General features: G+C 55.1%; 1 protein-coding gene across 2 annotated transcripts in view; it reads left to right on the forward strand.

The window, feature by feature from the left end:
• PRTG (protogenin) overlaps window positions 1-13,556 on the forward strand; it is a 73,209-nt gene that overhangs the window by 23,973 nt on the left and 35,680 nt on the right. For both annotated transcript variants that reach the window (XM_053273188.1, XM_053273189.1), the window contains exons 3-9: window positions 3,740-3,884; window positions 5,126-5,259; window positions 5,722-5,859; window positions 6,184-6,342; window positions 6,981-7,140; window positions 8,859-9,106; window positions 12,768-12,932. In XM_053273188.1, coding sequence (XP_053129163.1) covers window positions 3,740-3,884; window positions 5,126-5,259; window positions 5,722-5,859; window positions 6,184-6,342; window positions 6,981-7,140; window positions 8,859-9,106; window positions 12,768-12,932 — 1,149 coding nt within the window. The remainder of the gene's footprint in view (window positions 1-3,739; window positions 3,885-5,125; window positions 5,260-5,721; window positions 5,860-6,183; window positions 6,343-6,980; window positions 7,141-8,858; window positions 9,107-12,767; window positions 12,933-13,556) is intronic.

Raw genomic sequence — 13,556 nt, forward strand, 5'->3', positions numbered from 1 at the left:
CACACTTTGATGGGGACTTCACGATCTCCTCCCGACCTGTGTCTCTTGCTCGGCGCTGCCTGCCTTGAGCAGGGCTCCCTGACCTGCCGTCCTCCAGATGCCCAGCCACAGTGAAGTGTAGCCGGGGGTGATGGGAGGCGTAGTTCCGCAACGCCTGGCGAGCCAGAGGTTGGGGAGCCGGTTCTGAGCAGTGCCAGGTCCAGAGGGCTGGAGCAAGCTGGGATCTGGGCGCTGAGCCCTCCCCGGGGCAAGCGCGGCTGTCCCTCTGGCTCTTGCCCGAGAACGCAAGGGACTGCTGCCCTGCAGGACCCGCCCTGCTAGCACGGTGTCAGAAGGCTGCCCGCTCCAGGGCGAAGGCCTGGGGCCCTTGCGGCTGGCTCTTCCCTCCCCCTCCGTGTGACCGGCTGCCGGCTCGGCTGGCTTGCCACCTTCTGCTGCTCTGCTTGGCCCATGCGGCTCCTCCCCTCCCACCAGCCACCTCTCTGGGTGTGTCGATGGTGCTTCTGGGCCTCCCGGGCCGGGCCGTCCGGCGGAAACCGGGCCACTCCGGGGACTCTGCTGGGCGCGCAGTGGCCCTCCTTTCAGGAAGCGCTCCCACGCGTGCAGGCAGGGGCTTGCTGTCCCGAAGGCGTGCATTGTGTGGTCCCTGCTGAGGCTTCCTCTGGGGCCCTCCTTTTCAAAGTGTGGGGCAGGGGGGTTGCCCCCATGGGTGCCGGTGCAGTTCCCTTGACGTGTGGGAGCTCAGCACTTCTGACTGGAAAAGGTGGTGTCTTTGAGCCGAGCCTGGGTTTTGAAAGAAGTGGCTCTGGCCCTTCCTGGAGGTTCATGCTGCAGAAGTCCTCCTCCTCCTCCTCCTCCTTTTTAATGCAAAGGTTGAGTTCTGGCTGTGAGCTGCCCATGCGGTTCTTGTTCTCTGAGGACGGCAGTTCTGGACTGCCGGGGCCAAATCTGTGGCATTCTGTGGACAGTTCACCTTCCCAGCCTGCTGCCTGCAGCAAGGGACAGGACTGAGCAGTTGGCACACATTTTATTTCTGAATGAACACACAGATGTGGACAGACCTGGGGGCGGGGAGAGAAGCCCATGCAAACCCCTCCTGCCCTTGCCACAACGGCCACTCCTCTTGCTTGCTTGATCGATGCTGCTACTACGAAGGCTGTTCTCTGAGGAATCCTTCCTTCTTACGGATACCAAAAGAAATGTGCGAGAGGGGAAGGTTGTGTGTGTGTCGAGATGCCGGCATAGCTGCCGAGATGCTGCTGCTGGGGTCCAAAGGGCTGGGCTTGGACACCTTCCTCTGCTGGACGCCTGCCCCGTCTGGGTCAGGAGAGAGAATCGCACGGGGTCCTCGTGGGGCTGAAATGTGATGTGCCCCCCGGCTGGTCCTGGCTTCTCCATGGCTAGAGGGGAGGCCGGCTGGGTCTCTGTGCAGCCTCCATTCCTCTGCTCTGTGTAGCCCGTAAGAGGGTTGTGGATCACGCAGGCACCCTGAGCAAAGGAACGGGCTCTTTCACATTGTGACCCCTTCTAACTCGCCCTCTGGCTGGGCTTCTGGCGGTCCACTTGTGCGGCTCGTTTCCCTTTAGTGAACCCTTCCGGTTATTGGCCTAGAGAGGGGTGGAGCAAACCCCAACTTCACATATACACTGATATGGTCTGGCACATTTAGTCCGTGGCCTCCTACCTCCTGGGGGCCCCCAGGTGCTCTGTGGGGGGCCTCCCCAGAGCCTTGATGCCCTACCGCTGCTGCCTGCCCCCCACTGTGTGCGCCGCTGCGATTTCCCCCTCTTCACCGCCAGGGGGTGAGTGGAACAGAGCAGGCTACTCCCTCCGGCAGTGGCCACCGGATGCGACACTCCATACTCCTACTGCGCATGTGTGCAGGCCAAGGAGGCCCACCTGCACCCACCACCGCTGGGGAGGGGGGTGGCCTCCTCCGCTCTGCTCTGTTCACCCCGCCCGGCAGCAGTGAAGAGGGAGGAATCGCGGCAGGGTGGGGGGCAGGCAGCAGTGGCGGAAGCCAAGGAGCACAATTAAGGGGGGGCTCCGAAGCCCCTCAGCCTCGGGTATGTGCGCCAAGAATACCTAGGCGCATCTCTGGGTCTGAGCTGTTGGTAACTGACCTGAAGAGGGATCTTGTGGTTGTGGTGGATGGGTCACTGAAAGTGTTGACTCTGCTGTGGAAAAGGCCCGTTCCCACGCTCAGAATCATTAGGAAGGGGATTGAAAATGGAACTGCTAATATCATGATGCCCTTCTACAGATCTATGGTGCGGCCACATTTGGAGCACTGAGTTTAGTTCTGGTCACTGTATCTCAAAAGGGACATTGTAGAACTGGAGAAGGTGCGGAAGAGGGCAACCAAGATGATCAGGGGCCTGGAGCACCTTCCCTGTGAGGCAAGGCTACAATGTCTGGGGCTCCTTGGTGTATAAAGGAGACTGCTGCGACTACCACCAATGGCTGGAGCTTGATTGTGGCCAGTGGGCCATCTTGCTGGTGCCCTTGCCCTGCATGACAAGGGCATTCAACCCTTGAATGACTGGGGTCTATAAAATTGTGCCTGGTGTGGAGAGAGAAGAGCTCTTCTCCTTCTCTCGCAACACCAGAACCAGGAGTTATCCCATGAAACTGATTTCCAGGAAATTTAGGACCAACAGAAGGGAGTACTTTTTCACACAGCACAACATCTGTGGAATGCCCTGTCGTGGGATGTGGTGATGGCTGCCAGCTTGGATGGCTTTAAGCAGGACCCAGACAAATTCATGGAGGACAGGCCCACCAGTGGCAACTATTCTGGTGGCTGTAGGCCACCTCCAACCCAAGAGGAAGATGCCTCTAACTGCCAGTTGCAGGGGAGCAATAGCAGGAGAGCGGGCCTGCCCCTCCCCAGAAGCACGGGATGCTGGACTAGATGGGCTTCCTTGGGCCTGATCCAGCACGGCTGCTCTTATGTCTTTAAATGGCTCCTGTGGCGATGGACGTGGCTGCCGGACCCTCTCTGGGGCAGGTGTGAAGCCCCTGGGTGGCTCCTCCTCACTTCTGCCTCAGGTGGCCCTCCAGGAAAACTAGTTGCCATTTGCAGTTGTGTGTGTGGCTAGTTAGTAGCTGTGGCTGGGGCCGGGGCTTTCTTCTGCTTACTCGCTGCTTTGGCCCCATGGCAGGCCTCTGCCCCTCCTGAGCTCCTTTCATGAGCTGGAGACTTTGCCTTTGCCACCAGTGGCTTGGCAGTCAGCACCTGGCACGAAACCCTTTGAAATTATTTATTGTGATGAACTGTTCACAACATGGTGCCCAACACCTCGAGGGGTTGCCCTGCTTTGACTTTTGAACGCGGAGAATGTGTTTAGCAGCACACAGTACTTGCTGAGTTCTTGTGGGAACAGCCTGGAGGGGGGGCTCTCGAACGTGGCCCCACCAGATGTTGTCAGACTACAGCTCCCATCAATGGCTCCCACAGGCCATTCTGGCTGTGGATGATGGGAGTTGTAGTTCAGCAGCATCTGGGAGCCCAAGTTTGAGAAGCCTTGACCCAAAAGATGTTTAGTTTACTTGACAGGATACAGATGATGACCGTGGATTATTTTGTGCAGCTGCCTTCTAAACTGGTCTTAAAAGCATTCTAGGTTTTTAAACACAGTTGTCTTCTGGAGCAGTGCTGTGTCTTTCTTTCTGATGATGATGATGACGACATATTCATTTTGCTTTCTCCCCCCCCCCCTCTGCTTTCCCCCCTTAGCCATGTCTGCCTTTGAAGTCCAGCCCGTTCCAGCTGAGGTCCACGAAGGGAGTGTGGCTCGCTTTGCCTGTAAAATACTTGCCAGCCCTCCAGCCATCATCACTTGGGAAGTCAATCGGACCACCTTGCCAATAGCCATGGACAGGTGTGGACTGCTGGTTCTCTTGTTCCATTTGGACCTTGCTGTGCTTCCAACGGAGAGCTGGTCTTGTGGTTGTTGTGCCGTCAAGTCGGTGTTGACTCTTGGCGCCCACAGACCAGCCATGTGGTTTTTCTTTGGTAGAATACAAGAGGGGTTGACCATGGCCATCTCCTCCCGCGCAGTATGAGATGATGCCTTTCAGCATCTTCCTAGATTGCTGCTGCCGCCCAATATAGGTGTTTCCCATAGTCTGGGAAACAGACCAGCGGGGATTCGAACCAGCAACCTCTTGCTCCCTAGGCAAGTTGCTTCCCCGCTGTGGTAGCAGGCATGAATTGTCCCCTGTGCTCAGTGGGGTTTGCATTTGGATGAGCGCCCACATGTGAGCACTGTTTTCTGTAAGTAGGTCAGTGGAAGAGCATTTGCTTGGCTTGCAGAAGGCCCCTGGTTCAGCTCCAGGTAGGGCTGGGAGAGACTCCTGCCGGGGGCCATAGGGAGCTGCTGCCAGTCAGTGTAGACCCTGCAGCACTAGGTGGCCTGATGTCTGACTCAGTATAAGGCAGCTTCCAAGCCAAGTGGTGGTTGTTTATTGTCATTATATTATACGGATAGGAACAATATAGGAAGCTGCCCTATACTGAGTCAGACCATGGGTAGAAAGCAGCTTCTTATGCTGGGCTACCCACTCCTGGTCTGATCTTTTTGGGGAGGAGAGCCGGTTTTGTGGTAACAAGCATGATTTGTCCCCTTTGTTAAACAAGGTCTGCCCTGGAACAGAGGAAGCTGCCATATACTGAGTCAGACCCTTGGTCTATCTAGCTCAGTATCGTCTGCACAGACTGGCAGCGGCTTCTCCAGGGTTGCAGGCTGGAATCTTTCTCAGCCTTATTTTGGAGATGCTGCCAGGGAGGGAACTGGGAACCTTCCTTCTGCTCTTCCCAGAGCGGCTCCATCCCTTGAGGGGAATCTCTTCCAGTGCTGCTCACACTTCTAGTCTCCCATTCATATGCAACCAGGGTGGACCCTGCTTAGCTAAGGGGACAAGTCAGGCTGGCTCCCACCAGACCAGCTCTCCTGGTATATATATTTATATACTGCTTTTCAGCAAAAGTTCCCAAAGTGGTTTACCTAGATCTCTGTAACCGGTGGGCGTGGCAGCTGCTCCCCAACGTTGCTCCTGTTTCTGCTGCTTCATATCTAGACCTGACCTGCTTCCTCCTCGCCTCCCTCCCGTCTCTTTTCAGGATAACAGCGTTACCGTCGGGAGTCCTGCAGATCTATGGCGTGCAGCAGAGGGATGCTGGCAGTTACCGCTGTGTTGCTACCACGGTTGCCAACCGGCGGAAGAGTGTGGAGGCAGCACTCACAGTTCTCCCAGGTATCCAGAAAGCGCCGTGTTAGGGCTGGCTGGGACCTCCTCATCGGCAGAGAGGGGCGTCTGATTCCACTGGTCTTGGCTCGCTTGACAGTGAGCCCGACTTCCTCGCGAACTCTGGGCTGCACTACTTGGGCCCTCCTGCAAACGTTGGACTACGGCCCCCTCCACCTCTGGCTGTTTGCCGCTGTTTCTGGGGGTGATGGGAGTTGCAGTCCAAATACAGCAGGAGGGCCAGAGTTGTGGGGCTCAGCCCTGAAACTGCCGGCCCCGTTGTTTTTGCCCTGACCCTAAGACTCTGTCTGGGCAGCATCCAGACCACATTTCCCTGGAGTCATCCTCTAGAGGACTCCTGAGCCGCGCCTGCCTGGGTGGTGCTCACGGGGTCAGCCGTCATGTTCCCTGGCGGGGGCGGGGAGGGCAGCCTTGTGTTGACCTTGTGCTTCTTCCGGTGCTCTTTCTAAGCCTCCGGCCTGAAGCCTTTCCACAAGCCGGCAATCATCGCTGGACCTCAGAACATCACGGCCTCTCTGCACCAAACGGCCATCTTTGAGTGTGTCGCCACCGGGAACCCCAAGCCGATTCTTTCCTGGAGCCGCTTGGGTGAGTCAAGCTGGATCTGTCTTGGCCGTCTGGTGCTGCTTTCAGGGAGGGAGGGTGTGGGTAGGAGAGGGTGCTTCCAGTGTGTGTGTGCGTGCGCATGCGTGCACGAATGGTGTGGCCGTATCTCCTCCCGGCCCATGCGCTGAAGGTTGGCGGGCAAAGCCAAGATGGCGGAGCAGAGGGCAGCGTCTTCCTGTTCTAGCCAGCCGCGGCTCGTCCTAAGGGGGGGGGGCGTGCAAAGAAGGGGCGGCTGCAGCTCCAGTTGTGCCTCCCTCCCCACCGTGAGCGGCTGCTGACCATCCCTGCCTTTCCCCTCCCCAACAGACCACAAGCCCATCGATGTCTTCAACACCCGCGTGCTTGGCAGTGGCAATCTCATGATCTCGGACGTGAAGGTGCAGCACGCGGGCGTCTACATCTGCCGCGCCAGCATCCCAGGCACTCGCAACTTCACCACGGCCATGGCCACTCTGGTCGTGCTGGGTGAGCTGGCTCCGAGCTGGGGGCTTGGCGGGGGGGGGGCGGACGGAGCAGCGCCCTGCAAGAGCAGCCATCCCGCGGACGCAAGCAGCTTGGGGACTCACTCGGCACCGGGTGTCCCTGGGGCTGATGAGGCAGAACGGTGAAGATGAAGAAAAGCCCTCCAGGCTGCGTGTGGGGAAGGCAGGGGGCCAAAAGTCTTTGCATGGGGGGTGCAACAAGCCTTGAGGTGGACGAGGGAGTAGAGGACACCACACCCCCCAAGGAGGCACCCCGTGCAACCCTGTGAGCCACAGATCCAGCCTGGCTGTGGCTCCGGCCTCCCTCCCAGGAGCAGTTCTGGTGCATTCTCCAAAAGCGCCCCCAGGAAGAGGGCCTTGGAGCATTTCCCCCAGGGGCCCGGAATCGGGCCAGACCCCTGGGAAGGGGTGGATCCTGTGCTTCCCTGAGGCGCTTTCTCGGGTGCCTGGGTTGGCTCCGGCGGCTTGGCTGATTTCCTGCCTTTCCATCCGGCCTTTCTGCCAGCGGGCTTGATGCATTTTGAGAACGTCAGCGGGCTGCGTGCAGCCGAGGGACACCCCAGGGAGGGAGAAATGAGCCCACGCAGCCCCTGACTCTCTCTCGTGTGTCCCAACGTGCAGCTCCCCCGTCATTTGTGGAGTGGCCAGAGAGCCTGACAAGGCCTCGAGCTGGGACGGCGCGTTTTGCTTGCCAGGCCGAGGGCATCCCGACTCCCAAGATGTCCTGGCTGAAAAACGGGAGGAAGATCCACTCCAACGGCAGAATCAAGATGTATAACAGGTGACCCCCACTCCGTGCCATTTGGGCTGGGCTGGCTGCAGTGTGTGAATACCCACCGTGAGAGGGCAGGGCTTGGGTGCCATTTGTGGGCATCCGGCAGGTCTGGGGCCTGGCGGGGCCTTCTTCGTGCAAGTCCCCTTGGTTTCCGTCAGGTCTGTGTGGGAGAGCCTCTTCCGGGCAGACGCCCCCCCCCCCCCGCGGTGCAGTCGCGCTTGGAGGTCCACTGGCCGTTCTACCCACAAGGCTGGCCCAGGCGCCAGGATGGGCTCCCGCATTTTGTATGCCCCCAGCTCCGTGTCTTGCCTCTCGGAGCATCATCTGGCAGGTGTCGGGTGGGAGGAGAGCTGGTCGCCTGGTGGCAAGCATGAATGGTCCCCCTTGCTAAGCAGGGTCTTCCTTGGGCGAGGAGACCACATGGGCATGCTGTGAGAGGCCCCTGGAGGGAATGGGTCCACCGCTCAATGGCCGGCAGCTGGCCCCAGGTTCACTCCCTGGCGGCATCTCCAGGTGGGAACGACGCCCTCGGAGAAGCTGCTGCCAGTCGGTGTAGACCCTACTGAGCTAGATGGACCAAAGGCCTGACTGCCCCCGTTCCTCACCCCAGTGGGGGGAGCCTCTTCGGCTGCTGGCCCCTGTTGGGAGTGTGTGCCCGAGGAGCAGTTACTCTTGGTGCCGTCGTCGTCGGGAGTCCTTGCAGTTCCTCCACTGCCTGAGGGATTGTTTCCCGGTCCCGAGTGCTCCTAGACCCTGGGTGTTCAGGAGCTACTATACGTGGAGAAAAGCTCTGGGCAACTTAGTTTTTTAACCAGCTGCATTCTGAATGCCAATTTAAGAACTCGTTTAGAATGAGGAAGCATGTGCAATAACAGAATAGCATAACAGCCCGTCAAGCATTTGCAAGGCGCCTTGGGAGGGGGAACAGGCTCTCTGCATGCAGGGCCCAGCTTCGGTTCCTGCCACTTCTTGGGCTAGGATTGGGGGAAACCCCTGCTCTCTGCCTGAGGCCCTGAGGAGCAGCTGCCAGTCAGAGCCGGTGATCTGGGGCTCGATGGACCCATGGTCTGACCCAGCGGAAGGCAGCGTCTTATGCTCCCGCGCAAGAATCTGAAGCGGTTTTCTTCTGCTGGGAGCCAGAAGGGCTGGAGCTCCATGGCTGAGCCCTCGCGTGGCCCTCCGGCAAGGGATGTGTTCTGCCTGCCGGCTGTCTTGCTCTGGACCATCCAGGGGACCAGCTCACTGGCTGTGGTGGCTCCTGCTGCAACCCTTTCCCGGCTGGGCGTGTGCCGTGAGGGCGCTGGGGGCTTCCCCTGGTCTGGGATGTCCCTGACTCCCACAAGAGCAGCTGAGGTGTTGGCCTCCAAGGAGTTTGAAGGACTCTCAATGCTGCTGAATTTTTCTGTGTCATTTTAAAGGTGAGGCGCAGAGGAGAGACAAGTGTCTGTTCTGTTTCTCCCCATCGCTACAACAGATGGATCATTCTGTACCCGTTGCTGGGTTCCATCCGTAATTTGAATGGCTTCTCACCTGTAATGTATCCAACCTTAGACTGGCAGATGTGTTTGCATGTCTCACAAGCAGATGTGTTAAGTATTGTGTTTACAGACAGCTCAGAAATTGGGCCTGTGGTGCAAATATTATACGCAGCGGAGTGGGTGAGAGAGCCTGGGGTTGTTTCCTTCCTTTTTGTGACCCTCCTGCCTTTTTGGCCATTTGTGCAGTAAATTGGTGATCAACCAGATCATCCCCGAAGATGACGCCATCTACCAGTGTATGGCCGAGAACAGCCAGGGCTCCATCCTCTCCCGGGCTCGGCTGACGGTGGTTCTGTCTGAGGACCGGCCCAGTGCGCCCTGCAACGTCCACGCGGAGACCATGTCGAGCTCGGCCATCCTCCTCGCCTGGGAGAGGCCGCTGTACAATTCGGACAAAGTGATTGCTTACTCGGTGCACTACATGAAGGCGGAAGGTAAGTCGGGTCCATGTGGCCAAGTCCACGGTGCTGCTGCTTGGTGGTGTGATATTTGCTGGCCTCCAGGGCCCCGGGAGGACTCCCCTGTCCAAGGTGTCTACGATCCTCCCCTCCTCGAAACCTCGGGGTCTTCACTAATGGACCCAGCCTGACTGCCTCTGCTTCTGTCCTTCTCCTTCTCCTCTCCTCCTCCTCCTCTCCCTGCCCTCCCAGCATCTTCCCTCCCACCTCCTTCAACATCCTGCCCTCCCAATGACTAACTCTAAGGTGTGCGCATGGACTCACAAGCTTTTTGATGTCCGCTCAGTTGATTTTAGATCCCGCTCAGGTGGAATCAGGAAGGCCCCACTCCGAATGCACATGGTGCACACACACTGCCTTGATCCTGCCAAGAACCAAACTCATTCCGCACAGAGATGAGAATAATTGGAGGGACCACTGCTCCCTCCTCCCAACCAGAAAGGGCAGGCATTGACTGCATATGTGAACTACTACTACTACTACTACTACTACTACTACTACTACTACTATGACAACGAATACTTATATACTGCTCTTCAACCACAGTTGTCAAAATGGTTTACACAGAAAAATAAATAATACACAAATAAGGTGGCCCCTGTCCCCAGAGGGCTCACAATCTAAAGAGAAACATAGGGCAGATACCAGCAACAGCCACTGGAGGGATGCTGTGCTGGGGATGGAGAGGGCCAGTTGCTCTCCCCCTGCTAAATATAAGAGAACCACCACTTGAAAAGGTGTCTCTTTGCTCAGTTAGCAGGGGTTTGTGAAGCACTTGGAATACCTGAAAGTGCTACAAATAATGCTGCTGCTGATTCTTGCTTTCTTCTTCTTCTTGTTGTTCTTCTTCTTGTCCTCCCCCTCCTCCTCCTCCTTCTCCTCCTTTTATTTTAAGTTTAGTTTGCCTTTTTGTTGCTAGTCTGTAAAATGCTGTGCATACTGAGGCTGCATAATAAATAATCTAATTTGTGAGGACTATGGGAAAGACCTCTATTGGGCAGCAGCAATATAAAAAGATGCTGAAAGGCATCATCTCAGACTGCGTGGGAGGAGGCAATGGTAAACCTCTCCTGTATTCTACCAAAGACAACCACAGGGCTCTGTGCACACTTTACCTTTACCTCGACAGCACACTTTACCTTTTAATACAATATCTTGTTATATGGTCTCCTTCAAAATGGGTGGATGGAGAAGTGACTGGACAACTTTTAGAATTCTTAGACCTTGGAGGCTTGGTGCCAATGCTCCCAACACCATCTGATCCCATGGATGTTTGCAAGCCAAGTTCTAGCTGATGTTGTGAATCCACCCCGATAGGTGGTATTCTGCTCATACGAACTGGCTCCTTTGAAGCTCCTTTCACAGCTTCAACTTAACTAGTGGAGCTTGGTTGGATGGGACTGAAACAGTGGTCGTGATCCTGCCCCCAACTCCCATGAATTCAATATAGGTGTGATTTAAGGTGCGCCTTGCCATATGTTGCATCCTCCCTGAGAAGATTACGTGAGACTTGGCCTTCAGTGAGATTCATATTTGGTTAGGAAATTCAACCTGGATTTCCCTCTCTTGCTGTACGTTGGCTCTCAGCCACACTGGCCTTAACAATGAATGGATGTATTAAAATTGACATTATTGAAATATATATGGGTGAGCCTTTCAGGTTTCTGAACAGATCACCTATGTTTGGGTTCTTTAATATTATGGAATGTTAATTGGATAATTAACTCATAAGCTGGTTAAAAGGAAGGCGTCAGGGTTGATGGCTCTGGTTAAATTGGCCTTGTTTGTGACTGGCAGTCCTGGCAGAACAATCGCAGCCTTCTAATTAGCCTGCCCTACAGTGCCCGAGGGAAATGGTGCTGCTGCTGCTGGAGGATGTGTGGGAACCACTCTATGGCAGCAGGTGTACCTGGTGCTGGAGCCTTGCGCTGGAGTGGAAATGGGCATCTGTTGTAAGCCCACTCTTCAGGGGGATGTCGGAGAGCTTCCCACTTTCTGTTGACAAAGCACTGGGTTTTTCCCAAGCAGGATGTGGCTCTTTGCAGTGTCAACCAGCCCAGCCTTTCTGAAATACACTCCAGAATCAACTTATCTTCTCCCCCACTCTCATCTCAGACAGAATGAAAGTTAGTGTTTGAATAAAGTTGGTCAGAGGAAGGGGGGGAGAGAAACCAGCAGGTGTCCACTGGGGAGGGTTTTGTTTTGTTTTGGAAGGACGATTGTGCATTCAGATTGGAAGTGGGGAAGATGTTCCTGGCTGCAGGAAGAATGGGCGCTTGGTCAGGGTGTGCATGAGGAGGAAGGAGGGGGACAAAGGCAAGGCTGGTTGCGGGTGGGGCCCGCCAGGCCTTCTCTCCTGGCTCTTTCATTAAGGCCTCCACATGAGGTCCTGCCCGCCATTCAGTGTGAGAATAAGCCCTTTTAATTTGGGTTCAGGGATCCTGTGCAGGAGGTCAAAAATCACACTCTGCAGTTCCTAATTAACAAGCCATTAATTAGGGTGTTGTGAGATGCTCATAATCTTGTCTAATTAAAATGCTATCAAGTTAATTCAGAACTGTGGGAAAGAGCGACTTGTGGAATGTCGCCATCCAGTTTGTTGAGAAGTTCTGCTCTTCAGAGGAAAAGTTTAAGCTGCTTCAACAGAGGGTGGTGTGTGTATGTACGTGTGTTTCTTTTTTTGGCATGAATTGTGCATTATGGAAGACGGCTTTGCAGCCCTCCCCAGCCTCTTCTGCTCTCACCACTTTCCTTGGGAGGAATGAAGCAGAACAAAGCCCCAGCCTTCTCTGAATTGCCATACACATTTGAATATAAATTGCTGTGGATTTTTTCACAAGCTCATTAAGGAGCAAAATATTTTAGAAGTCTGGTCTAGGCCAATTCCGTTGCCTTGCTCCTGAATTTAGACAAAGCAAGACACCAACCTGGCATGTCAGTCAGAGCTCAGCAGTGGTCTTGGGGGGGACGTGGGCAGAGCGTCCTCTTTGGGCTTGTGCCTTTTCAGCATCCATTGCCTCCCCTGCTGCCCAAAATGAGGGGGCTGCAAAAGGCCTCCCAAGGGAGCAGCCTACAAGTAAGAAGCTGCAGAGATGGTGGGGGCTGAGAAACCCCTCGCAGAGCTCCTCTGTGGGGCATCATCCTGCCCTCTTAGCAGGGGCTCATGGCACCCCTTTCTGAATGGGACTTTTGGGCTGACGCAGGTGGCCCACACAGAGCTTCTTGGTTTTAAATCCCAAATGCTCTGTGGTTTGTAGCAAGGCCCAGATCCAGAGCACTAAGAATCTTTGCTTGGAAACACCCCACTGAAATCATTGGAACTGACTTCCGAAGAAACACAGCTATGATTGGGCTGAAAGGGTTTGCATCAGACAGAACAAGCTGCTTTTCAGCCCGATCCTAGCTGTGTTTCCTTGGAAGTCAGTTCCATTGACGTCACTGGGATGTGTTTCCCGAGCAAAGATGCGTTAGGACTGTAGGTACCATGGCATGGCATGAAATCTCTGTCTTGGCATGGAAGTCCGTCGTGCTGCATTCAGTGGTGCTTACTCCCAGGTAAGCATTCACAGCCTTAAATCTGAAGTTCCACAGAGAGGTTCCAGTCGTCATGTTTTTGTGAACTCTTCCTGTATTGCAGGTTTAAATAATGAAGAATATCAAGTTGTTATTGGAAACGACACAACACATTATATCATTGATGACCTGGAACCTGCCAGCAACTACACTTTCTATATTGTGGCCTACATGCCCCTGGGGGCCAGCCAGATGTCTGACCACGTGACACAGCACACCCTGGAAGACGGTAAGTTGCACATTGTTGCTTGGTGATGCCTGTTTCATTGCAAGGAGAATTTAAGACTAGGTCTGGTTGAGAACCCAAGACTCCTCTCCTCAGGAGAGGCGAGCTGGTCTGGTGGTAGCAAGCATGACTGGTCCCCCTAGCTAAGCTGGGTCTGCTCTGGTTGCATCTGAATGGGAGACTTGATGTGTGAGCAGTACTGTAAGATCTTCCCCTCAGGAGATGAAGCTGCTCTGGGAAGAGCAGAAGGTTCCAAGTTCCCTCCCTGGCAGCATCTCCAACGAGATAGGGCTGGGAGAGATTCCTGCCTGCAACCTTGGAGAAGCCGCTGCCAGTCTGTGAAGACAATACTGAGCTAGATGGGCCAATGGTCTGACTCAGTATATGGCAGCTTCCTATGTTCCTACTCCTTCTTTAGGAGACCCACACCTCTGACTTAATTAGCATGCAGTCTTAGGGCACATTACAAGGTGTATTATTAAGGCAGGGCTTCTCAAACTTGGGTCCCCAAATGTGGTTGGACTACAACTCCCATCATCCCCAGCCACAATGGTCTTTGTATGGACCACATCTGGGGACCACGTTTGGGAATCCTTGCATTAAGCATTTGCTGCATATTCTGATCTC

Source organism: Hemicordylus capensis, chromosome 10 (assembly GCF_027244095.1).
Source record: "Hemicordylus capensis ecotype Gifberg chromosome 10, rHemCap1.1.pri, whole genome shotgun sequence".
Lineage (NCBI taxonomy): Eukaryota > Metazoa > Chordata > Lepidosauria > Squamata > Cordylidae > Hemicordylus > Hemicordylus capensis.